Genomic DNA, 24,847 nt, shown 5'->3' on the forward strand with positions numbered 1-24,847 from the left:
CGTTGATCTTCCACGGGGGCCTGCCACACACTGCTCTGGTGAGGCGTCCCACCGGGGCAAATCCCTACCCAGCAGCGCTTTCAGGATCCGCCTCACTTGGGCTGGTCGGAGTCCCCCGCAGGGATGTTCCACAGGGCAGGCTTAAGCCGCCTAAGGAGCTGCCTCGACCATCCACCATTCACCTCGCCCCCCGGTTAGGGAACACAGAAATGTAGCAGGACGAGCCGCAGACAAAACTCCTCAGACAACGAGTTAAAGAAGGAAGGGGTTTATTCGGCCAGGGGCATCGGCAAGACTTCACTCTCAAGAGCCGAGCCCCCCGAGTGAGCAATTCCTCTCCCTTTTAAGGGCTCACAACTCTAAGGGGGTGCATGTGAGAGTGTTGTGATTGATGGAGCAAGCAGGGAGTACTTGACTGGGGGCTGCATGCACCGGTAATTAGATTGGAACAAAACAAGATAGGGATTTTCATAGTGCATTTCTATACAATGACTATAATCTATAGATAACATAACCGATTAGGTCAGGGTTAGGTATCTAACTACCAGGCCCAGGGTGCAGCGCCCGGCTGTCTGCCTGTGGCTTTCATTTCTGCCTTTTAGTTTTTACTTCTTTCTTTGGAGGCAGAAATTGGGCATAAGATGATATGAGGGGTGGTCTCCTCCCTTAGCTGAAACCCATTGGGCTGCACTCCCAGACAGTTAAGACATTCTAAGCCACAGTTTGAGACAGGTCAGCACAAAATACAGCTCATAAAGACCTTGCTGATACAACCGGTTGCAGTAAAAGAGAACGCCAAAACCCACCAAAACCAAAATGGCTACGAGAGTAACCTCTGGTCATCCTCATGACTGCACTCCCACCAGCGCCACAACAGTTTATATGGCAAGGTTAGGAAGTTACCCTATGTGGTCTAAAAAAAGGAGGCAGTCAGGCATGGTGGCTCACACCTGTAATCCCAGCACTTTGGTGAGGCCCAGGCGGGTAGATCACGAGGTCAGGAGATCGAGACCCTCCTGGCTAACAGGGTGAAACCCTGTCTCTACCAAAAATACAAAAAATTAGCTGGGCGAGGTGGCGGGCGCCTGTAGTCCCAGCTACCGGGAGGCTAAGGTAGGAGAATGGCGTGAACCGGGGAGGTGGAGCTTGCAGTGAGCGGAGATCACATCAAGCCACTGCACTCCAGCCTAGGCATCAGAGCCAGACTTCCTCTTAAAAAGAGGAGGTGTGAATAACCCCTTGTTTAGGGTACCATCAAGAAATAACCATAAAAATGGGGCAACCAGCAGCCCTTTGGGGCTGCTCTATCTATGGAACATCCATTCTTCTATTCTTTTACTTTAATAAACTTGCTCTCACTTTGCATTGCATACTCGCCCTGAATTCTTTCTTGTGAGAGATCCAAGAACCCTCTCTCTGGTAACAATGTCTGTAATCCCAGCCAATCTCCCTGCCTTTTGATCTCCCTCTCTCACTCCTACCCACCCTGATAATTGGCTGTTGAATGATCATTTAAAAACACAGTTTCTGATCATGTCCCTCCTCTCCACTGGACTCAGTGATGTCAAATGTTGTGGGGCCTAACGCTTCCAGAATTTGAGAAGGCATAGTTAAAAAAAAAAAAATACAAAACTTGGCTGGGCACTGTGGCTTACGCCTGTAATCCCAGCACTTTGGGAGGCCAAGGCAGGTGGATCACTTGAGGTCAGGAGTTCGGGACCAGCCTGGCCAACATGGTGAAACCCTGTCTCTACTAAAAATACAAAAATTAGCGGGTGTGGTGGTGCACACCTGTAATCCCAGCTCCTTGGGAGGCTGAAGCAGGAGAATCGCTTGAACCCAGGAGGCAAGGGTTGCAGAGAGCTGTGATCGTGCCACTGCACTCCAGCCTGGGCGACAGAGGGAGACTCCGTCTCAAGAAAAAAATAATAATAATACAAATTAGGTATAGTTCCTTGAAAGGGGGCGTGCAAATGATAGGTCCTGAAACTTAAGCTTCATTCGTTTCACTGCAAATCTGCCTACAAGTCTGGTCTCATTTTCCTCTACCTAAGGATCTCCATGCAATTTCGGCCTAGGAGGCCCTTCCCTTCCCTTTTCGCCTAGCTAACTCTTTCGGTACTCAACCACCAGCTCCTAATCCTCCCTGATCCCCTAAGTGGGCTAGGGGCTTCTTTGGAGTCCCTCGCACTGCTCCAAGCATCCAGGAAGAGTCATCATACCGGGTGCCAGGTTGCTCTTTTTCCAGCAGCCTTCAGGGGATCCCTGGCGGGGCGGAGTCTGTAGAGGCGCGCGGAGTCCTGGGAGAACGTCGGAAGTATTTCCTTTCGCTAGTGTCCCGCCGGGTGGCGCTCACCACCTCCCCGGAACACGCGAGTCTCCCGCTGCGGTTCCGGTCGGAATTACCCAGTGGTGCACGCCGACATGGCTGCGCTGACACTGAGGGGTGTCCGGGAGCTGCTGAAGCGTGTGGGCTTCGCGACGGTCCCGCGGAGACATCGACATAAGAAAAAATGGGTAAGGTCCGGCTGGGGGCGCAGGAGGGAAAAGTGAGGGTGGAAAGTTCTCCAGTCCTTCCATTTCCCGGCCCTCTAGAACGCCTACGCGTCTTTCCCAAGTACTTATCTGAGCATCCGGAGGCACCTCCCTCTCACGTCTGTTCCGTCACCGCCTCTATCCTCACTCACTCTGTCCCGAGCGTTTGTTTCTTCCACTTGTTACGTCTGCAGTCTCCTGACTCCGCCCCTCTAAGTTGCGTCATCACCTTCGCCTTCATTCTTTTAGTGATGTCACGGTCTCTTGTTCCTCAGCTGTGTCCACATACCATTCTGTCCCCCACTACCCCTTTTACTTCCCTCCCTCCCCTCCCCTTTTCCCTTGCCCATTCTTCCCCCACATGACTTCTCCTCCTTTCCTCATTGATTTTCCAGCCCGGTCGCCCTCACCCCTCGGAAAATACCATAGCGACCTTCCCTGCACTCCTGGGTCTCCGCCGCCTTGCAGGAAAGGATTCAGCCCCTTCCTCAACCTCGAACTGCCTCTGGCGACCGGGAAAGGTTACAGCGACGACCCTGCCCGTACTGTCGGCCCAAACCCTGGCAAAAGGTGCAACGAATCCTCTCATCCTCTGGAATCTCCCTGCTTCTCCAGAGACCCTTTTTCTTGCCTCCCTGGAAGCCCTGGAATTTCTTCTATGACTGGCACGCCCCCCTACCCATCCCAGCCGATTCCCTCGCGGCCTCCACCATCTCTTCCACCCGCACAACCTTCCTTGCAGTCAGGGAGATGTTCTTTTGAGTCCTCTTCCCCACTCCTGGAAAGGACCTACTGCCGCGAGCCCTGCCACTCGGGTTCCCCACTCTCCAGCCCTTATTTTGAGCAGTTCAGCATTCCGGGGTCACCCCCTCTCTGTCAGCGGACCCCTTACTGCAGCTGGATGAGTCCCTCGAGAATGCGGCGTGCCTGTCTTCAAGGCGCGTATTTTGACCAGCGCACTAATCTCTGTTACTCCAGCAGATGCCCTTCAGCTTTTGGAACCAGCCTGGCAACCTCCTTTCCCCTTGCTCATCAGTCCCCGGGAACGAGCCCAGTGACCTCCCCTCAGCTCACTCATGTACCCTTGGAAACTGGACCCATGATTTCACCTCCTCCTACACATAGGACCCCGGGAACTTGCCTCACGATTTCACCTCCTCTTGCTCGCCGGCCAGTGGAAACTAGTCCTATGGACTCCTCAACCCTTTCTCACAGAGTTTTGGAAACTGGGCTGATGATCTCTCTGCCCTCTCACTGGTCCTCAGGAAGAAGTTATAATGACCCCCTTCTCTCCCCAGCATCTTCCCCACCTACTGGCAGCTTTTACCGTGGCAGCCTTAGGCCTCTAGACTCTTGTGAACCCAAACCACAGCTTGACCTGCCCCTTGAGAAAAATTGTTGTGGCTCTCCACTCTCTTCTCAGGCAGGTAGGCCTGGCTTTCCCAGGTCACCTCAGGAGGGCTCTTATCATTACTCCCATCTTTCTTCAGAGGCCTACATGCCTACCCCTGGGAGTCCTTGCTATGCCATCCGCCTGCATCCTGGGAGTACTGATTCTCCTTGGTCACCCCAGTCCCAGGCTCCCAGGAAGGCTTGCTTTGAGTCCCTTCTCTCCTGGGAGCCAAGTGGGAACTCTTACCTCATCCTAACTCCGGGCACCACAACTGGTCCCCCTTGTTCCCAGGAACCATCTCGTCCCCATGGTCCTCATTCTGTCCTTTCCTTCCCTTCACCTCTGGGCAACCAATTTATATCTCCACCCCAGTCACTTCCCCGCAGAAGCTATAATGAACCCCCTCTTCCCACCCCAGTTTCCCCCCAACCGGAGTCCCCTAAGTCCCCAGAGTTAAAACAGTCACATACTCCCCACAAATGTCTCTCCCTAGTCAATACTCCCCAGCACACCCCTTCTAGCCAGCCCAAGCCCACTAAGGCCCGCACCTCTCCCCCACCTCCCTCCTGCCTCTCTGGTCCTTCTTGTATGGAGCCATACATCACAACTCCTTCAAATTCCAGCCCCAAAGAACTTCCCCCAGGGACTGCCTTACCGACTGTGGTCCGTAGAACCCTCAAAACGGTTATCCCCACTTCTCTTCCCCTCTGCCTTCCTTGTGATCCTGTCTCGCCCAATAGTTATGCTCAGAGCAGCCCCCATGGGCCCTCCATAGGGCCCCCCTGCAATACCCATATATACTCTGTGGTTCCCTCCACCCCCTATCCCTGCCCACTGTCTGGCTCCCTCAATCATTCAAAAGGCCCCCCTCCCATTGTGCCTCGGTGTGACACCTATAGCACTCCTAGGGGCCCACCCCAACCTCGTCGTCAGCCTGTGATGCCTCCTTGTTCTACCCACATCTATTCTTTTATCCCTTTGAGAACACCTTTTGATCCTCGAAGTTTACCCATTGTCCCCCGAGTCCGGGCCTACCCTGATACTGTCCCCTGTGGCCTCCATATCTACCCTGTGGCCTCTCAAGGCCCTTGCAAAGAGCCCCTGCAGATTCCCTACAGCTGCCCTTTGCCTTCATCCAAGGATTCCAGCTGTAACACCAATCCCAGCTGTAGTTCGACTATTATTAGGGAATGCCAGAGTAGTGACAGTGAGAGCAGGAGTTCCCACCAAAGCCAAAGCCAGAGCCAAAGCAAGTCCTCGTGATGACAGAAGTCAGAGCCGGAGCAAGAGCCATCATTTGAGCAGAAGTCCAAGCCAGAAAAGGAGTCCCTATCCTAGCAGAAGCTGGGGCCGGAGCAGTAGTCCTCAACAAAACACAAGTCACGGCCAGAGTGAGAGTCCCCAGCTTAGCATAAATGAGCGCCAGGGTGAGAGTCCTCAAATTAGCAGAGGTCAGGGCAAGAGCAAGAGTCTATGATGGCAAAAGTTGGAACCGGAGCAAGAGTCCCCAACATGGCAAAGGTCAAGGCCAGAGCAAGAGTCCCAGCAGGGGCAAAAGTCACAGTCAGAGTGAGAGTCCTCACCATAACAAGAAATGAAGGCCAGAGCAAAAGTTCTGACCAGACCAAAAATCTAGGCCAGAGCAAGGCATAGATAGTAACAAGATTGCCAGCTATAACAAGCATCCCAGCTGCAGCAACTAGGACCAACTTGTGGACTCCTCATCTGAAGTCTTCATTTCTCTTTTACTCTGCCTCCTCGCTCTTGTCCTCTTGTCCCCTGTTACCCCCATAGCAGTCATCCTACAAGTCCCTGTTTTGGTTCACACCTCAGGATTCTGTGTGCCCTCCTTATCCTACCTTTCTGGGGTCTGGGAACTCTCCCAACATGACCCTCAACCCTCTGATTCTAAGCATTATGGTGCTGGTCACTACATGACGCTAGGTAAGTTACCTGCATCTCTTCATCACATTGAAACGTTATTAATTTTTTTTTGTATCTTACTGAGCTATCAGTTGTAGTGCTCACAAAAGCTAGAAGACATGAAAGTGCTTTCTAATAGGACTGTTCAGAAGAAAAGGGCCTTTTGCTTTTAAGTTCAAAGCTTCCCAGAGCCTCCATAGTTTCTCCTAATCTTCTGCAGGCTTTCCTCAAGAATCCTCTCCTGAGCTCCCATTCTTCTAAGTTCCTCTTACTCCAAGGTCCCCCTCCTTGATGACCCCCACACAGTACCATGAGAGTTACATCTTTATCGGACAACCCTGGGATGGGAAGGCCCACCCTCTGCTACTGTTCCCTCTCAGACTTCTCTGGCAGGAAGGCTGGATGTAAAAGCAGGAGTGGGCACTAGCTGGATCCAAGTTGCCCCTAGACTCTGAGGTGGGGTCAGGTAGTAGGGGGTAGAGGCAAGACTGGGAAAACCAATAAGCCTGTCCTCTCTCTTTTAGGCTGCCACAGAGCCCAAATTCCCTGCCGTTCGACTGGCTTTGCAGTATTTTGATATGACTTACAGTGTGCAGTTTGGAGATCTTTGGCCATCAATCCGTGTCAGTCTCCTCTCAGAGCAGAAGTATGGTGCACTGGTCAATAACTTTGCTGCCTGGGATCATGTAAGTGCTAAGCTGGAGCAGCTGAGCGCCAAGGACTTTGTGAATGAAGCCATCTCCCACTGGGAACTGCAGTCTGAGGGTGGCCAATCTGCAGCCCCATCCCCTGCCTCCTGGGCCTGCAGTCCGAACCTTCGATGCTTCACTTTTGCCAGAGGGGATGTCAGTCGCTTCGCTCCTGCCAGGTAGGATCTGGAGCCATGACAAGCAGTCCTGAGTGCCTGCTGGAAGTAGATATGATGAGACTCAGCGTCTACTCTCTGTAATAAGGACCATAATATTGCTAATATTTATGGCATGTTTATACAGACTAGGCATTTTTCGAGGTGCTATGTATATGTTATCTCTTTTTGTTCTGTCAACAGCCTTATGAAGTAGTTATTATTGCTCCTCTTTTACATTTGGGGAAACTGAGGTACACAGAAGTTAAGATTCTTACTTGCTTTAGGTCCCTCAGATGGTAAGTGATGTGGCTAATATTTAGACCCAGAACCTGCACTTTGAACCCACTCTGCTCTGTGCCTCTGGTAGAAAACAGCCACCTTTTACATGAGCACTCACTGGGCTCTCTCAAGTTGAAATGTGTGTTATTCACAGCAGTCTTCTCGTTTTGCCCTCACAGCCACCCATCAAAGTGAATAGGAAAAGTAACTTCATGGTAGCAAAGAGGTAGTGGGACTTTCCTAGGAAATAGGGCTGGCATAGGGGCACAAACTTGGTATTAGACTGGGAAAAAGAAAGAACTTCCAGTTTCTTGATTCAGTCCTCATGTATATGAAGTTGCATGAGAAAAGACTGCGGAATCAAATGCTGAATTCTGCTTTAACAATTAAGGAGAGCTCAATGTTAGTTGTAGGGTATGGGAATCGATACCCTACAACTTTTTGAAAGACTTTATCGGACTTTCAAAAAGACTGATTTATTTTTTGAAAAGAATAAATTTTGAAAGACTGATTTATTTATTTAAAAATATTGACTGGGCGCGGTGGCTCACGCCTCTAATCCTAGCACTTTGGGAGGCTGAGGCGGGCGGATTGCCTGAGCTCAGGAGTTTGAGACCAGCCTGGGCAACACGGTGAAACCCTGTCTCTACTAAAATACAAAAAAATTAGCTGGGTGGCTGGGCACGGTGGCTCATGCCTGTAATCCCAGAACTTTGGGAGGCCGAGGCAGGCGGATCACAAGGTCAGGAGATCAAAACCATCCTGGCTAACACGGTGAAACCCCGTCTCTACTAAAAATACAAAAAATTAGCCAGGCGTGGCAGCATGCGCCTGTAGTCCCAGCTACTCAGGAGGCTGAGGCAGGAGAATGGCGTGAACCCGGGAAGTGGAGCTTGCAGTGAGCTGAGATCATGCCACTGCCTTAGCCTAGGTGACAGAGAATTCTGTCTCAAAAAAATTAGCTAGGTGTAGTGGTGTGCACCTGTGAGTCCCAGCTACTTGGGAGGAAACTGAAGCAGGAGGAATTGCTTGAACCTGGGAGGGAGATTATAGTAGGCTGAGGTCGTGCCACTGTACTCCAGCCCTGGTGAGCAGACTGTCTCAAAAAAAAAAAAAAAATTGTCTACCAAATACTAGGCATTCAAGTGCCTTGACGCACAAGCCCTCATAGAGCTTCCAGTTTAGTGAGGAAGACAGCTATTTAAAAACAGTAATTGGCCAGGCACAGTGGCTCACACCTGTAATCCCAGCACTTTGGGAGGCCAAATCGGGCAGATCATGTGAGATTAGGAGTTCAAGACCAGCCTGGCCAAAATAGTGAAACCCCGTCTCTACTAAAAAATACAAAAAATTAGCTGGGCGTGCTAGTACATGCCTGTAATCCCAGCTACTTGGGAGGCTGAGACAGGAGAATCACTTGAATCTGGGAGGCAGAGGTTGCAGTGAGCCAACATTGCTCCACTGCACTCCAGCCTGGGCAACAGAGCGAGACTGCATCTCAAAAAAAAAAAAATTAGCCAGGCATGGTGGTGGGCACCTGTAATCCCAGCTACTGGGGAGGCTGAGGCAGGAGAATCACTTGAAACTGGGAGGCAGAGGTTGCAGTGTGCCGAGCAACCTGCACTCCACTGCACTCCAGTGCCACTGCACTCCAGCCTGGGCAACAAAAGTGAAACTCTGTCAATAAATAAATAAATAAATAAATAAATAATAATTCTGGCTCCCGTATAGATGAATGAATAAGTGAATAAGTAAGTGTGGGTCTGAGAAATGAATTTTTGCTGATTGGAGCTCAGGCCCCAGAGGGCATGGACTTGGTGGCCTTGACTCCCAGTGGGTGTCCTGACCTGGAATTTAACAATAAAGTGGTCTTCTCTTTTCCAGACCTGGCAGCCTAGGTGTCATGGACTACTACCTGATGGATGCTGCCTCCTTGCTGCCTGTCCTGGCCCTTGGCCTGCAGCCTGGGGACATCGTGCTTGACCTGTGTGCAGCTCCTGGGGGAAAGACACTAGCGTTGCTTCAGACTGGCTGTTGCCGTAAGTCAGGGTGCTGGTATGTTGGGCAGAGAGAGCTCCCCACCTCATCTAGTCCCAGGTACATTGAATATAGTAGGTTCAGCCGGGTGCAGTGGCTCATGTCTGTAATCCCAGCACTTTGGGAGGCCAAGGCAGGCAGATCACCTGATGGCAGGAGTTCCAGACCAGCCTGGTCAACATGGTGAAACCCTGTCTCTACTAAAAATATATAAATTAGCCAGGTGTGATGGTGCACGCCTGTAATACCAACTACTCAGGAAGCTGAGGCAGGAGAATTGCTTGAACCTGGGAGGTGGAGGTTACAATGAGCCGAGATCGTGCCACTGCACTCCAACCTTGGTGACAGAGTGAAACCCTGTCTCACACACACACACAAAAAGAATATGGTAGGTTCTCTAGTCCCAAAGTCAGAGTGGAGGGTAGTACTTACTTGCTAAGCTTGTATATTTTTTCATTAGTTCCTCTCTTTCTCTGTCAATTGGTCAAGAAAGATTGCTGAACAAGTTCTCTGAAGTCAGATTAAAGTAGGGCTCTGATCAGTTGATCACATGACACACACTCCTCTTCATCTGTTTACTTTTCCTCTAAGATTAAGCCCATTTCTTTAGCCTACTAGCTAAAATGATAAGATCTACCTGCAGTCACCATTTATATGTTTTATATGTCACTCTTCCAGGCTTTATGTGCTTTAACCTTACTCTGCTACTCTCTGTTGCCTTTGCTCTTGTTAAATTTTCTCCCTGGAATTCCCTCACCCTTGGCTGTCCAAATTCTTTTGACTTTCTTTTTTTTTTTGAAATGGAGTCTCACTCTGTCGCCCAGGCTGGCGCGACCTTGGCTTACTGCAAGCTCTGCCTCCCAGGTTCACGCCATTCTCCTGCCTCAGCCTTCTGAGTAGCTAGGACTACAGGCACCCGCCACCATGCCTGGCTAATTTGTTTTTGTACTTTTAGTAGAGACAGGGTTTCACCGTGTTAGCCAGGATGGTTTCGACCTCCTGACCTTGTGATCCACCCGCCTTGGCCTCCCAAAATGCTGGGATTACAGGTGTGAGCCACCATGCCCAGCTCTCCTTTTGACTTTCAAGCCTCAGCTCAAGTGTGCCACTTCCTGGACATCTTTCCTTATGACTTCTGCTGGCCGGTTCAGAAATGATGCCTGTCTCCTGTGCTCCCACAGCATGGGTATCGCCCTTGCAACATTAGCCTTGCCTTAGGGCTTTACTAGTTATATCTTCTCCCTCTTAAAGAAGATGGATTCTGGCCGGGCACGGTGACTCATGCATATAATTCCAGCACTTTGGAAGGCTGAGGCGGGTGGATCACCTGAGGTCAGGAGTTCAAGACCAGCCTGGCCAACATGGTAAAACCCCGTTTCTATTTAAAATACAAAAAATTAGCCGGGCCTGGTAGCAGGCTAATCCCAGCTACTGGAGAGGCTAAGGCAGGAGAATCGCTTGAACCTGGGAGACGGAGGTTGCAGTGAGCCGAGATCGCACCATTGCACTCCAGCTTGGGCAACAAGAACAAAACTCTGTCTCAAAAAAAAAAAAAAAAAAAGGTGGATTCCTTGGGGATAGGCCCACATCTTATTTGTCTCAGTAAAGTAGCCCAGCCAAGGCCTTGTGCACTGTTTTGTTTTGGTTTTTTTTTGAGACGAAGTTTCGCTTTTCTACCCAAGTTGGAGTGAAGTGGAGCTCAGCCAGGCTTCTCTTGTGCTGTGCCCAAGCCTTTCTGTTGGGCCTAGACCCTTGTTTTCCAGCTCTTGTCAGCTGGCTTGCACAGTTTGAGTCAGCATCCAGCCTTATGATAGGCATTGGTTGATTCAGACAGGCATCACATTTTCTGGAAGTCCAGAGGGAGGGAAGAAAAGATGGGTCATGGGCTTAATGAATCCAATGCAAGAGAACCCAGCCGATGTGCTGGACAATTCTGATCTGACTGAATGCTGTGGGAATCCATTAGAAGGGAGATGAGTAAGGGTAAGATTACTTGGAGGAGGAGGAACTTGAACTAGGAGGAGGAAGAAGGGCAGAGAAGAAGTAATTGAGAGTTGTTCTTCTAAGGTGTGCTTAACTATCAGCACCTCACCTTCATCCCAGCTCCTTATCCAAATGACGACTCTTGATTCGAGGAAGACAGGATCACAGAATTTGTATAGGGAAGGGAAGTTAGGGTTTACTTAGTCTAGCCCTCATATTTTATGGAGGGAGAAATTGAGTTCTGTGGAGATTAAATAAATAATACAAGAATTAGAGGTAGAGCCGGAACTGGAACCCATCTTTCTTTTTCTCAGTTCATATCCTTCTGCAAATTCCTCTAGAGCAGAGAATACAATTTTTACTTCTTTGAGTGCCCTCAAAAATGGAGACATTGGCCGGGGGCGGTGACTCACACCTGTAATCCCAGCACAAGCTAGGAGGCCGAGGCAGGTGGAATACTTGAGTCCAGGAGTTCGAGATTAGCCTGGGCAACATAGTGAGACCTCGTCTCCATTAAAATTAAAAAAAAGGAGACATTTATTTGTGGTATTACTAAGCTGGTTCATAGTAGTGACCACTCCCATTAGATAAGGTGGACACTCGCATCTTGCATTCTTGCACCCTCCCTTGTTGCTCTTTGACTCAGAGGCCAGGTATCAACTGTCATTTATCATCAAACTTGCAATATTTTTCTCATAGTAGCACTAAGCAAAGTGAGATATTTCTTGAACTCATGTCTATCAATAAAGAGAAAATGAAAGATAGATGGTAAATCAGAATTAGGTTTGGATGCATTTGATAGAAAACCTAACTAATTAGCTTAAAGAGGAAACATTAATTTATCTCTTACATAAGAGAAGCTGAGATATAGGCACTCCAGGTATGGAGGCTCCACAATCATCAGGGACTTAAGCTCCCTTTTTCCTTTTGCAATGTATTTTGTTGCTAGTGTTAGCCTTAGCCTCCCTCCCTTTAAGAGGGAGAAGATATATAACTAATAAAGCTCTAAGGCAAGGCCTCATGGTCCAAAATGACTGCTGGAGGTCCAGCCATCACATCCGTATTTGAGTCAAGAGGAAAGGATTGGGCAAAAGAGACTCATTTCATCTCCCAATTATGTCAGCTTTTTAAAAATATCTTCCCAGAATTCCTATCCAATACTTCTGCCTACAACTATGACCAAAAGTTAGTCATATAGTCATATTTAGTTGTGAAAGAAAAGCTTGGCCGGGTCTGGTGGCTCACACCTGTAATCCAAGCACTTTGGGAGGCCGAGGCAGGCAGATCACCTGAGGTCGGGAGTTCAAGACCAACCTGACCAACATGGAGAAACCCCGTCTCTACTAAAAATACAAAATTGGCTGGCATGGTGGCACATGCCTGTAATCCCAGCTACTTGGGAGGCTGAGGCAGGAGAATCACTTGAACCCAGGAGGTGGAGGTTACTGTAAACCGAGATCACGCCATTGCACTCTAGCCTGGGCAACAAGAGCAAAACTAAAGAAATGTTGAGAAATGTAGTCTTCTGGGGCAATTTTCCCCTTCCAAAAAATTGGGGTTCTATTCCTAAGGGGGAAGAGGAGAATAATTTTGGGTAAATCCACTGTAGTATCTACCAAAGATGAAGAGAGCCATAGGTTTCCAGAATAGTGGGAGAGCATATTTTTTTAGAAATAAATATTCTTTGCTGGGCATGGTGGCCCATACCCATTATCCCAGCACTTTGGGAGGCTGAGGTGGGAGAATTGCTTGAGGCTAGGAATTCAAGACCCACCTGGGCAACATAATGAGACCCAGTCTCTTTTTTTTTTTGTTAAACAGAGTCTCGCTCTGTCGCCCAGGCTGGAGTGCAGTGGTGCGATCTTGGCTCACTGCAAACTCTGCCTCTTAGGCCATTCTCCTGCCTCAGCCACCCGAGTAGCTGGGACTACAGGCACCCACCACCATGCCCAGCGAATTTTTTGTATTTTTAATAGAGATGGGGTTTCACTATGTTAGCCATGATGGTCTCGATCTCCGTACCTTGTGATCTGCCTGCCTTGGCCTCCCAAAGTGCTGGGATTACAGGCATGAGCCACCGCTCCCGGCCTTTCAGTCTCTTTTTAAAAAATTATTTAAAGACATTTTTATTTTTGTAGAAATGAGGTATTGCTATGTTGCCCAGGCTGGCCTCGAACTCCTGGGCTGAAGCAATTCACCTACCTTGGCCTCCTCCCAAAATGCTGGGATGAGAGGCGTGAGCCACTGTGCCCAGACTCAGAGATCCTGTCTTTAAAAAAAAAAAAAAAAGAATGTGGCTGGGTGCAATGGCTCACACCCGTAATCCTAGCACTTTGGGAGGCCAAGGCAAGTGGGATCACCTGAGGTAAGGAGTTCAAGACCAGTCTGGCCAACATGATGAAACCCTGTCTCTACTAAAAATGCAAAAATTAGCCAGGTGAAGTGGCGTACACCCATGGTCCCAGCTACTCGGGAGGCTGAGGCATGATAATCGCTTGAACCCAGGAGGTGGAGGTTGCAGTTAGCCGAGAGTGTGCCACTGAACTCCAGCCTGGGTGACAGAATGAGACTGTCTCAAAAAAAAAAAAAAAAAAAAAAGGAAAGAGAGAGAGAGAAAGAAAAGAAAAGGAAATAAAGGAAAGGAAAGAAAGGGAGGAAAGGAAAGGGAGGAAAGGGGAGGGGGAAAAGGGGAGGAGAAAGGAAAGGAAAAGGGGAAAGGAGAGGAGAAAGAGGAAAGGAATGGGACTAGGAAAGGAAAAGGGGAAAGAGAGGGGGAGAAAGGGGAGAGGGGACAGGAAAGGAGAAAGGAAAGGAGTCTTACTTGGTCTGCTTTATTCATTGACTTAAATAACTTTCTGGCCCATGTAGGTGTTTGCCATTGCAACCCCACTCCAGAATGACTGATGCTGTGCCATGCACATAATAAATGTTCCTGATGCTGGGGTTTGTGTTGGCTGGGACTGCCTGAGAATTGTTCTGACTCCATTAGTGCCATTGCTGGTGGAATGTTTCACTGGGCCATGGCCTCTGAAGTATCTTTGTTTCCACAGGCAATCTTGCTGCCAATGATCTCTCCACTTCCCGAATAGCCAGACTACAGAAGATCCTTCACAGCTATGTGCCTCAAGAGATCAGGGATGGAAATCGAGTTCGAGTTACCTCATGGGATGGCAGGAAATGGGGAGAACTGGAGGGGGACACCTATGACCGGGTGAGTGATTCTTGATTTAGGACATGCATCCAGCTTAATGTGGGCTCCCCATCCTGGCTCCAGGGCCTGAGGGGTTAGGATCCAGCCCCTATGTTTGAGTATGTAGAGCTGTTTCTGGACCAGCCAGTTCTACATCAGTGATTTGACCAAAAGAAAAATCAGCTTAGATGACTGGTTATTATCTCCATTAAAGACAGTTGGCAGCAAAAAAGAATTTGAACCTATTTGAGTGGGGAAAAAAGTTATTAGGCTTACTTTATTTCTCAAGTCACTTGGTTGCTCAGAAAGCCTCACGAAGATAAGTATGAATAAACTCATTTATTTATTTATTTATTTATTTATTTATTTATTTATTTTATTTATTTATTTATTTTTTTTTTTTTTTTTTGAGGCCGGGTCTGGCTCCTGTCGCCCAGGCTGGAGTGCAGTGGCCCGGATCTCCAGCTCACTGCCGGCTCAGCCTCCGGGTTTCACGCCATTCTCTACCGCCTCAGCCTCCCGGTAGCTGGGACCACAGGCGCCCGCCATAAGCCCGGCTGGTGCACATATTTTTAGTAGAGACAAGGGTTTCACCATATTATTAGCCAGGATGTCTTGATTTCCTGACCTGCGTGATCAGCCCATCGGCCTCCCAAAGTGCTGGGATTACAGGCGAGCCGCACAGCATGGCCTCATTTTATTTATTTTTGGATATTGAGTACAGCACATGGTACAAAAGTCAGAGCACAAAGGTATCCAGTGAAAGTGAGTTTCTCCCTCATGCCTGGCTATGTAGCCCCTACTTCCCCACCCTATAGATATGATTGTTTCTTTTTTGTTTTGTTTTTTACAGGGAAGGAGTTTCCTTTTTTATTTGTTGCCCAGGCTGGAGTGCAATGGTGCGATCTCCTGCTCCTGCAACCTTACCGCCTCCCGGGTTCAAGCAATTCCTCTGCCTCAGCCTCCTGAGTAGCTGGGATTACAAGAACCCACCACCATGCCGTGGTACTTTTTTTTTTTTTTTTTTTTTTTTTTTGAGATGGAGTTTGCTCTGGTGCCCAGGCTGGAGTGCAGTGGCCGATCTCAGCTCATGCAAGCTCTACCTCCCGGGTTCCGCCATTCTCCGGCCTCAGCCTCCCGAGTAGCTGGGACTGAAACGCCCGCCATTCCTTGACTAGTTTTCATATTCTTAATAGAGCGGGGTTTCACGTGTTAGCCAGGATGGTCGATCTCCTGACCTCGTGATCCGCCCGTCTACGGCCTCCCAAAGTGCTGGGATTACAGGCTTGAGCCACGGCCAGTCCAGCCCGGCTAATTTTTGTTGTTGTTGTTTTTTTTAAGGCGGGTCTGCGGCTCTGTCGCCCAGGCTGGAGGGCAGTGGCCAGATCTCAGCTCACTGCAGAAGCTCGCCTCCCTAGTTCACACCATTCTCCTGCCTCCAGCCTCGAGTAGCTGGGACTACAGGTGCCGCCACCTCGCCCGAGCTAGTTTTTTGTATTTTTTAGTAGAGGCCGGGGGTTTCACGCGTGTTAGCCAGGATGGTCTCGATCTCCTGACCCTAAGTGATCTGCCCGTCGGCCTCCCCAAGTGCTGGGATTACAGGCGAGGCCACACTGCCTGTATTTTAGTAGAAAGCAGAGCTTCACCATCTTGAAGCTGATGAACTCCGAACCTGTCCACCATACTTGCCTCCAAAGTACTGTATATCAAATCCATCAGCTCGCTCAGGCCTCCTATTCTATGTCATGGATAGTATCTAATTTACAGTCTCTTATTATGAATCATGTTGAAAGTCTCCATATTTACTTTAAAATTTTTTTTTTGAGTGGCAGGTTTTCACTTTGTCACCCAGGCTGGAGTACAGTGGTGTGAACACAGCTCACTGCAGCCTCAACCTCCTGGGCTCAAGGGGTTCTTCTGCCTCTGTTTCCCGAGTAGCTGGGACTAGAGGAGTATGCCATCATGCCCAGCAAATGATTTTTTGTAGTGATGGGGTCTCACTATGTTAGGCTGGTCTTGAACTCCTGAGCTTGAGCAGTCCTCCCACCTCAGCCTCCCAAAGTGCTGGGATTATAGGTGTGAGCCATTGTGCCAGGCCAGTCTCTTCATGTTTTTAAGTTATTTATTTTATTTTAAACGGCATATTCTAAAAATATTTGTTTAGAACACATATTTCTAAAAATATATAAAATATATAGCTGTTGTCTCTGTGTTGTCACCTGATTTACCCAATCTGTCTAGTTCTCACCATTCTGCCTCAACCACTCTAAGAAACTGAAAGAAAGACCAAGGCTTATGGAATCTTGGATAGGCTTGAGACTTGCTTTCTGCCTATATAGGAATCCCCTACTCATTTTTTTCTTTTTCTTTGAGACAGTTTTGCTCTTGTTGCCCAGGCTGGAGTGCAGTGATGCAATCTTGGCTCACTGCAACCTCTGCCTCCCTGGTTCAAGCCTCAGTTCAAAGTTCAGTTCTCCTGCCTTAGCCTCCCAAGCAGCTGGGATTACAGGTGTGTGCCGCCACGCCTGGCTAATTTTGTTTTTTTTAAATAGAGACAGGGTTTCACCATGTTGGTCAGACTGGCCTCGAACACCTGACTTCAAGTGATCCACTCGCCTCAGCCTCCCAAAGTGCTGGGATTACAGGTGTGAGCCATTGCGCCTGGCCTATTCATTTTTCTTGATATGAGAGCAGTGGAACATGGTGGAGAGAGCATGACCTCTCCTGTCAGCCTAACCAATTTCTACATTACAGGGGTGCTACTTACTAACCTTAGGCAAACTGTTGATCTTGCTGAACTTCAACCTCTTTGTTTGTGAAACAGGGTAATCCTACCACTTAGGATTATTGTGCGGATTCAGTGAGTATCCAGGGAAAGCACTTAGTATAGTACCTGGTGGTGAAAATTAGGCAAGCAGGAGCCATCATCATTTTTCAGCCTATGCTTAAACACATCCATTGATGGGTGCACACTGAGATTCTGTTGTTGAACACTTACAATGTTAGAAAGTTCTGCCTCTTACTGCAATCTGTAGATTGCATAGTATATGGATGAGGGCAAGGATTCTGGAATCAGACTGCTTGGATTAGACCTGGTTCCATTACTTATCAGCCAGAGAAGTTTCAGTGAGTTACTTAACTTTCAGTTAAACTTCAGCTTCTTCATCTGTAAAATGAGGGTAATAGTATAGTGCCTATCCTGTAGGTGAAAATTAAATAAGAATGCATTTGGCACAATGTCTGGAATATAGAAAACATTCACTAGTATTATAATCATCACAATCCTTACCATTATTATAATTATTATTTCCATTCATTGATCCTAGCTACTTATTTTGGAACAATATAGAATGAGTGACCTGCTATTTCACTTGACAGCTTTCATGTTTGAAGATGTCTTTGTTAATTTGTTTGTTGAAAAACTAGTTGTGGCCGGGCACGGTGGCTCACGACTGTAATCCCAGCACTTTGGGAGGCTGAGGCGGGTGGATCACCTGAGGTCAGGAGTTCGAGACCAGCCTGGCCAACATGGTGAAACCCCGTCTCTACTAGAAATACAAAATTAGCCGGGTGTGGTGGCAGGCACCTGTAATCCCAGCTACTCGGGAGGCCGAGGCAGGAGAATTGCTTGAACCCAGGAGGCAGAGATTGCAGTGAGCCGAGATCACACCATTGCACTCCAGCCTGGGGTACAAGAGCGAGACTTTGTCTCAAAAACAAAACAAAACAAAACAAAACAAAAACAAAAAAACTAGTTGTGTACAATATACTCTGCCGTGGTAGGCAAGTGTTAAGTACTTTTATTTATTTATTTGAGACAAGGTCTTGCTGGGGCTGGAATGCAGTGGTGCAATCATGGCTCACTTCAGTCTTGACTTTCTGGGCTTAAGGGATCCTCCTACCTCAACCTCCCAAGTAGTTGAGACTACAGGCACGTGCACCATGCCTGGCTAATTTTTTAATTTTTTGTAGAGATGAAGTCTCACTATGTTGTCCAGGCTGGTCTCAAATTCCTGAGTTCAAGTGATCCTCCTGCCTCAGCCTCCCAAAGCATTAGGATTACAGGTGTGAGCCACCACACCCAGCTGCGTTAAGCACTTTAGATGCAAAGAAGAATACTACCTCAGGGCTCTACATACTCTTGGTAACTCCATCCTTCTCCCAGCTCCACTTGTCCATCAGCTGGAGAAGGGACAGGACCTCAGAGCTCTGCATGTTCATGGAAGACACTAACCCTTCCCCCCAACTCACAACTTTCTTTTTTTTGTGAGCTCTATTTCAAATAATATGATGTTTATTTGAACATGTTTCTATCTTCCCTTATAATACAATATCATACAAATTTATATTAATACAAATAATATTTGTTAGACACTTGCCCAGGGCTGAGATTCAGTGGGAGCACTATCCTGGCAGGACTGGTTATTTATGACTGACGTCCATGCCAGTGCCTGATGTGAAGATGCACGTGCCATATCTGATGTGGAGTGATTTGACTACCCTCCCTAAATGTTTCCTAAGTGTAGTGCAACAGTACAACTTCCTTTTCTTTCTTCTGTGACTGAGATCAACATTTTTTTTTATTTTTGAGACAGGGTTTCACGCCCATTGCCCAGGCTGGAGTACAATGGCACAATCTCGGCTCACTGCAACCTCTGCTCCCTGGGCTCAAGCAATTCTCCTGCCTCATCTTCCCAAGTAGCTGGGACTACAAGCATGTGCCAGCATGCCCAGCTAATTTTTCTGGTATTTTTTGTAGAGACGGGGTTTTGTCATATTGCCCAGGCAGTTCTCAAACTCCTGGGCTAAAGCAATCCGCCCGCCTTGGCCTCTCAAAATGAACATTTTCCACTGTTGACACTACTGAAGCAATATTAGATATATTAGAACCAAGATATTCAGATATATTGCCATCGATTTATAGTCCCCTTGAAATTACATAGCTCTGCTGTTTCTCTGCATCAGGGGCTCAGGAGTCCAGCGGTCCTAAGTATATCTTGTAGCCATCTTCCTAAGAGTTGTGGCCACGACTCGGGACACTTGAGAAGGAGTAAGGAAAGAGTCTATAGACATATCCTCCTTTTTGGGTCGGGGAAACTCCTACAGCTTTTTTCTTATTTAACATTGCAGCTGTACCTTTGCTCATCCCTTTGTATTTAGGCCATTTCCTTTTAGGTGTATCTCTTATATGCTGCATAGACAGGTTTTGCTTTGTGAGCCAATCTATAAATTTTATTCTTTTTTTTTTTTTTTTTTTTTTTTGAGATGGAGTCTCGCGCTGTCGCCCAGGCTGGAGTGCAGTGGCGCGATCTCGGCTCACTGCAAGCTCGCCTCCCGGGTTCCACGCCATTCTCCTGCCTCCCAGCCTCACACTGAGTAGCTGGGACTGGCCCACCACCAGCCCGGCTAATTTTTGTATTTTTAGTAGGGGCGGGGTTTCGCGTTGGTCTCGATCTCCTGACCTTGTGATCCGCCCTCCTCGGCCTCCCAAAGTGCTGGGATTACAGGCGTGAGCCACCGCGCCTGGCATAAATTTTATTCTTTTCATTGCTGACTTAAGCAATTGATGCCATTGATGATTTTGATCTCAGCTCTGTCAAATTATTATTATTTTATTTATTTATTTTTTGAGACAGAGTCTCGCTGTGTTGCCCAAGTTGGAGTTCAGTGGCCTCATCTTGGCTCACTGCAACCTCCACATTCCGGGTTCAAGCAATTCTTGTGCCTCAGCCTCCCAAGTAGCTGGGATTACAGGCACCCGCCACCATGCCCGACTAATTTTTGTATTTATTTATTTATTTTGAGACGGAGTCTCGCTGTGTCGCCCAGGCTGGGGTGCAGTGGCACAATCTTGGCTCACTGCAACCTCCGCCTCCCGGGTTCAAGCGATTCTCCTGCCTCAGCCTCCTGAGTAGCTGGGATTACAGGTGCCCGCCACCATGCCAGGCTAATTTTTGTATTTTTAGTAGAGACAGGGTTTCGCCATGTTGGCCAGGCTGGTCTTGAATTCCTGACCTCGGGTGATTCGCCCGCCTTGGCCTCCCAAAGTGCTGGGATTGTAGGCGTGAGCCACTGCTCCCGGCCTAATTTTTTTTGAGATGGAGTCTCACTCTGTTGCCAGACTGGACTGCAGTGGTACGATCTTGGCTCACTGCAACCTCTGCCTCCTGGGTTTAAGCGATTCTCCTGCCTCAGCCACCTGAGTATCTGGGACTACAGGTGCGCGCCACCACGCCCAGCTAATTTTTGTATTTTTAGTAGAGATGGGGTTTCACCATGTTGGCCAGGATGGTCTTGATCTCTTGACCTCGTGATCTGCTTGCCTCAGCCTCCCAAAGTGCTGGAATTATAGGTATGAGCCACTGCGCCTGACCCCTGTCAAATTATTTTACTGTGTTTATTTACCATGTTTCTTTCACTGTGGGGTCTCTGTCCTTGCTGTTTTGTTTTTCTTTTAACTTCTTTTGTTATCTAAGAAGGTTTATATTAATATTTTAATTCTACATTGGATAATTCCTATATCAAAACTATTGTTGACAATCAATTACAGATGGAACTTCATCTACTCTTTCTCCCCATCTCACTCCTACTCTTTCTCCCTTTCTCACTCCTGCAATTGACTAGTCTCATTGAAAAAACAAATTGGGGTCAGTCAGGCATGATGGCTCATGCCTGTAATCCCAGCACCTTAGGAGGCTGAGGCGGGTGGATCACCTGAGGTCAAGATTTTGAGACCAACCTGGCCAACATGGCAAAACCCCGTCTGTACTAAAAAAATACAAAAATTAGCCGAGTGTGGTATCGTGTACCTGTAGTCCCAGCTACTTAGGAGGCTGAGGTGGGAGAATCGCTTGAACCCAGGAGTTGGAGGTTGCAGTGAGCTGAGATCGCGCCATTGCACTCCAGCCTGGGTGACAGAGTGAGACTCCATCCCAAAAACAAACAAACAAATAAACTGGGAATTCAGTTTTACTGGATTCTGTTTCTGCTGACTTGCTCAAGGAGTCTTGTTTCCTTTTAAGTTTTGTGGTTATTTTTGTGTCCTATCGTAAGCTTCTTTTTTTTTTTCTTGAGGCGAAGTCTTGCTTTGTCGCCAAGGCTAGAGTGCAGTGGTGCGATCTTGACTTACTGCAACCTCCACCCCCCAGGTTCAAGCAATGCTCCCACCTCAGCCTCCTGAGTAGTAGCTGGGACTACAAGAGTGCTGCCACCACGCCCGGCTAATTTTTTTTTTTTTTTTTTTTTGAGACGGAGTCTTGCTTTGGTGTTCAGGCTGGAGTGCAGTGGCGCAATCTCGGCTCACTGCAACCTCTGCCTCCCAAGTTCAAGCGATTCTCCTGCCGTAGCCTCCCAAGTAGCTGGGATTATAGGCGTGTGCCACCATACCTGGCTAATTTTTGTATTTTGAGTAGAGGCGGGGTTTCACCATGTTGGCCAGGCTGGTCTCGAACTCCTGACCTCAGGTGATCCACCCACCTCGGCCTCCCAAAGTGCTGGGATTACAGGCGTGAGCCACTGTGCCCAGCCTCCTGTCATAATTTTCTAATAACTTTATTTTATTTATTTATTTTTTGAGACAAAGTCTTACTGTATCTCCCAGGCTAAAGTGCAGTGGCACAATCTCGGCCTACCACATCCTCAACCTCCTGGGCTCAAGTATTCCTTCCATTTGAGCCACTTGAGTAGCTGGGACTATAGGTGCATGCCACTACACCTGGCTAATTTTTTGTAGTCGGGACTACAGGTGCATGCCACCGCCATGCCTGGCTAATTAAAAAAATTTTTTTGTACAGGTGGGGTCTCACTCTCACTAGGTTGTCCAGACTGTAATAACTTTCCTATTGGAGTATAATACAGAAATGACCAAATCATAAGTGTACTGTTTAGAGAATTATAGTTAGCCTGGGCAACATAGCAAAATGCTGTCTCTACAAAAATACAAAAATTAGGCCAGGCGCGGTGGCTCATGCCTGTAATCCCAGCACTTTGGGAGGCCGAGGCGGGCAGATCATGAGGTCAGGAGATTGAGACCATCCTGGCTAGCACGGTGAAACCCTGTCTCTACTAAAACTACAAAAAATTAACCGGGCATGGTGGTGGGTGCCTGTAGTCCCAGCTGCTCGGGAGGCTGAGGCAGGAGAATGGCGTAAACCCAGGAGGCGGAGCTTGCAATGAGCCGAGATTGCACCACTGCACTCCAGCCTGGGCAACAGAGAAGACTCCATGTCAAAAAAAATTAAAAAATTGTGTGTGTGTGTGTATGTGTGTGTGTGTGTGTGTGTGTGTGTATGTGTATATATATATAATTAGTCAATTAGTCTGGAGTGGTGGTTTGCATCTGTCGCCCCAGCTACTCAGGAGGCTGAGGTGGGAGGACTGCTTGATCCCAGGGAGTTTGAGGCTGCAGTGACCTATGATCACATCACTGTACTCCAGTCTGGGCAACAGAGCAATATTTATCTCTAAAAAAAAAAAAATTATAGTTGTTTATGTGTTAATTTGGGTTTTTGACCAGCCATGAATATTCCCAGATATACTATTTCCCCAGTCATTATTTCACAATTGTCTACCAAGTTAAAATGAAGAACTTTGTCAGGTACTCTGCAAAGGAGGGATGGGCAGAGGGAATATTTCACAAACTTAGGCCAGGGGCCTAAAACATCTCTGGTCTAAGGAAGAGAAGCCTATAAGGATCTTTAATACTTTACCCTTTAACACTCTGGGTAGGTGCTGGTGGATGTGCCCTGTACCACAGACCGCCACTCCCTTCATGAGGAGGAAAACAACATCTTTAAGCGGTCAAGGAAGAAGGAGCGACAGATATTGCCTGTGCTGCAAATGCAGCTTCTTGCGTGAGTGACAGATTTTTAAACTCAGGACTTTGTGCCAGAGTGCTCTGGGAGTCTGGTCACCTGGGAGACTGGGGGACTGGAAGCTCTTACCAAGACCATAACCCACACAGGAATCTTATGGCTGGAGATCTGCCTAGAGGAGACAGAAATCATGGGATCATCTCTGGAACATGAAAACCCTATCTGAATTAGCTGGGTGTGGCGATGCACACCTGTAGTCCCAGCTACTCAGGGGAATGAGGGAGGAGAATCTCTTGAACCTAGGAGGTGGAGGCTGCAGTGAGCTGAGATTGCACCACTGCACTCCAGCCTGGGTAACAGAGCAAGACTCTGTCTCAAAAAACAAAAACAAAAACAACCCTATCTAGTAGGACATATATACTAGAGTGGGCTGCACAGATTCACTCATGCTATTTCATCCTCAGTACCAGTGAGTAGCACATGTTTGAAAAATAACTACTAGGGTAAGGACTCATTCCATAGCCAGCATAGCAATTTGGTCCATCAACAGAGCTCAGGGGGTCCTTGTAAGGAGACTTCCTAGTGAAGAGCTCATGGAGTAAGGTTGGGTTGCTATCTGCCTTGAGAATGGCTTTTCAGGCAGTGTCATTGGGGAAGGGACTTGAGAGGCTGTCTAACCAGCTACCCATCCCATAGTAGCCTTCCCTTATCCATGTTTGCAGCTCCTTATGTTGCTCTTCTACTGCTGGGAAGCTCACTAGTCACTGCTTCTGTCTCTTTCTGGTTTCAGGGCTGGACTCCTTGCCACCAAACCAGGAGGCCACGTTGTCTATTCCACCTGCTCACTCTCACACTTACAGAACGAGTATGTGGTGCAAGGTGCCATTGAGCTCCTGGCCAATCAATACAGTATCCAGGTGCAGGTGGAAGATCTGACTCACTTCCGAAGGCTTTTCATGGACACATTCTGTTTCTTCTCATCCTGCCAGGTTGGGGAGCTGGTAATACCAAACCTCATGGCCAATTTTGGCCCTATGTACTTCTGCAAAATGCATAGGCTGACATAGCATCACCCAATCCCTGAAGCAAGAAGACAAAGGGTATACTCTGTTGGAGGCACCAGAAATTGGAAACTGGGACCAGTGGCAGAGATGCACTCTGGGTCCTGTCTCCATCCTGTTCGTGTCTTTCTGCAGTTTTTGGCAGTAAGAAGTAGAAGATTTTCTGTCCTGTTGTCCAATTGTGGAACATCAGCAGGTTTCTAACTCACTCATTACCCCCTGCCCCATATCCAGGCCTGTACCAAAGTTCACTGCCCCCTTAGGGGCTTAGAAGGAGAAGCCAGTGAGCAGGCTTACACTAAGTTGTAAACATAGAAGCATTTGGCCAATAAAGTTGTTGAAGCTCTATAGACCTGGAGCTACAGTTGGGGACTTCATGTCAGTGCACATACCATTAGTTCCACTTGTACCAGCCAGTTACTGAGCCCCTGTCATCCTTGAAGTGAGTTCCACCTGATCAGTCTTGAGCAGCCAGTAGGCTCAATTAAGCCCGCCTGGGTTTTCCATATGGCTCATGATCTAATTTAAGGAACAAGTAACTAAAAATACTAAGCCAGTGCAAAATAATCTGCTTACCTACTCACATTGGAAAAGCCCTCTGAGCTGAATAATTCTGACCATTCCTGCTGTCAACAATACTGCTGCCCAAATGTGGCTTAGGAGGCTGCTTCTGCTACAAAACCATCATACTCTTGCGCGTGCCTTGTTCTTTGTTCATTCTTCTAGCAAGTATTCCCAGACCTCGTGTATGACAGGTAGCTAGGGAGCTCTTGGAGATGTAGCAGT

The 24,847-nt window shown here is 48.0% G+C and overlaps 2 protein-coding genes across 5 annotated transcripts; both read left to right on the plus strand.

Moving 5' to 3' along the window:
* The first annotated feature begins 1,855 nt into the window (after positions 1 to 1,855).
* On the plus strand, positions 1,856 to 24,413 carry NSUN4 (NOP2/Sun RNA methyltransferase 4). 4 transcript variants are annotated; one of them, XM_021941146.2, is made up of 7 exons: positions 1,859 to 2,517; positions 2,931 to 3,105; positions 6,376 to 6,719; positions 8,862 to 9,016; positions 14,048 to 14,208; positions 22,915 to 23,039; positions 23,791 to 24,413. In XM_021941146.2, the coding sequence occupies exons 3-7, from the start codon at positions 6,430 to 6,432 to the stop codon at positions 24,065 to 24,067; spliced, it is 1,008 nt and encodes a 335-aa protein (XP_021796838.1). In that variant the 5' UTR covers positions 1,859 to 2,517; positions 2,931 to 3,105; positions 6,376 to 6,429; the 3' UTR covers positions 24,068 to 24,413. The 4 variants fall into 4 exon arrangements, with proteins under 4 accessions (XP_003891865.1, XP_021796838.1, XP_009206002.1 ...); XM_003891816.4 differs by lacking the exon at positions 2,931 to 3,105 and having other exon boundaries at positions 1,856 to 2,517; XM_009207738.3 differs by lacking the exon at positions 1,859 to 2,517 and having other exon boundaries at positions 2,549 to 3,105.
* On the plus strand, positions 3,113 to 5,217 carry LOC108586866 (sperm head and tail associated protein-like). Its single transcript, XM_017961153.3, has one exon. It carries the CDS (start codon positions 3,194 to 3,196, stop codon positions 5,189 to 5,191), a length of 1,998 nt encoding a protein of 665 aa, XP_017816642.3. The 5' UTR covers positions 3,113 to 3,193; the 3' UTR covers positions 5,192 to 5,217.
* Positions 24,414 to 24,847: the final 434 nt, after the last annotated feature.

This window comes from Papio anubis, chromosome 1 (genome assembly GCF_008728515.1).
Source record: "Papio anubis isolate 15944 chromosome 1, Panubis1.0, whole genome shotgun sequence".
NCBI classification, from domain to species: domain Eukaryota; kingdom Metazoa; phylum Chordata; class Mammalia; order Primates; family Cercopithecidae; genus Papio; species Papio anubis.

Bases quoted from the DNA above. Each gene is read 5' to 3' on its own strand.
- NSUN4 (XM_003891816.4), top strand. From the start codon at position 2,425: ATGGCTGCGCTGACACTGAGGGGTGTCCGGGAGCTGCTGAAGCGTGTG. The intron at 6,720-8,861 runs GTAGGATCTGGA...TCTCTTTTCCAG, and splicing joins AGTCGCTTCGCTCCTGCCAG to ACCTGGCAGCCTAGGTGTCA. The intron at 23,040-23,790 runs GTGAGTGACAGA...TTCTGGTTTCAG, and splicing joins CTGCAAATGCAGCTTCTTGC to GGCTGGACTCCTTGCCACCA.
- LOC108586866 (XM_017961153.3), top strand. From the start codon at position 3,194: ATGACTGGCACGCCCCCCTACCCATCCCAGCCGATTCCCTCGCGGCCT.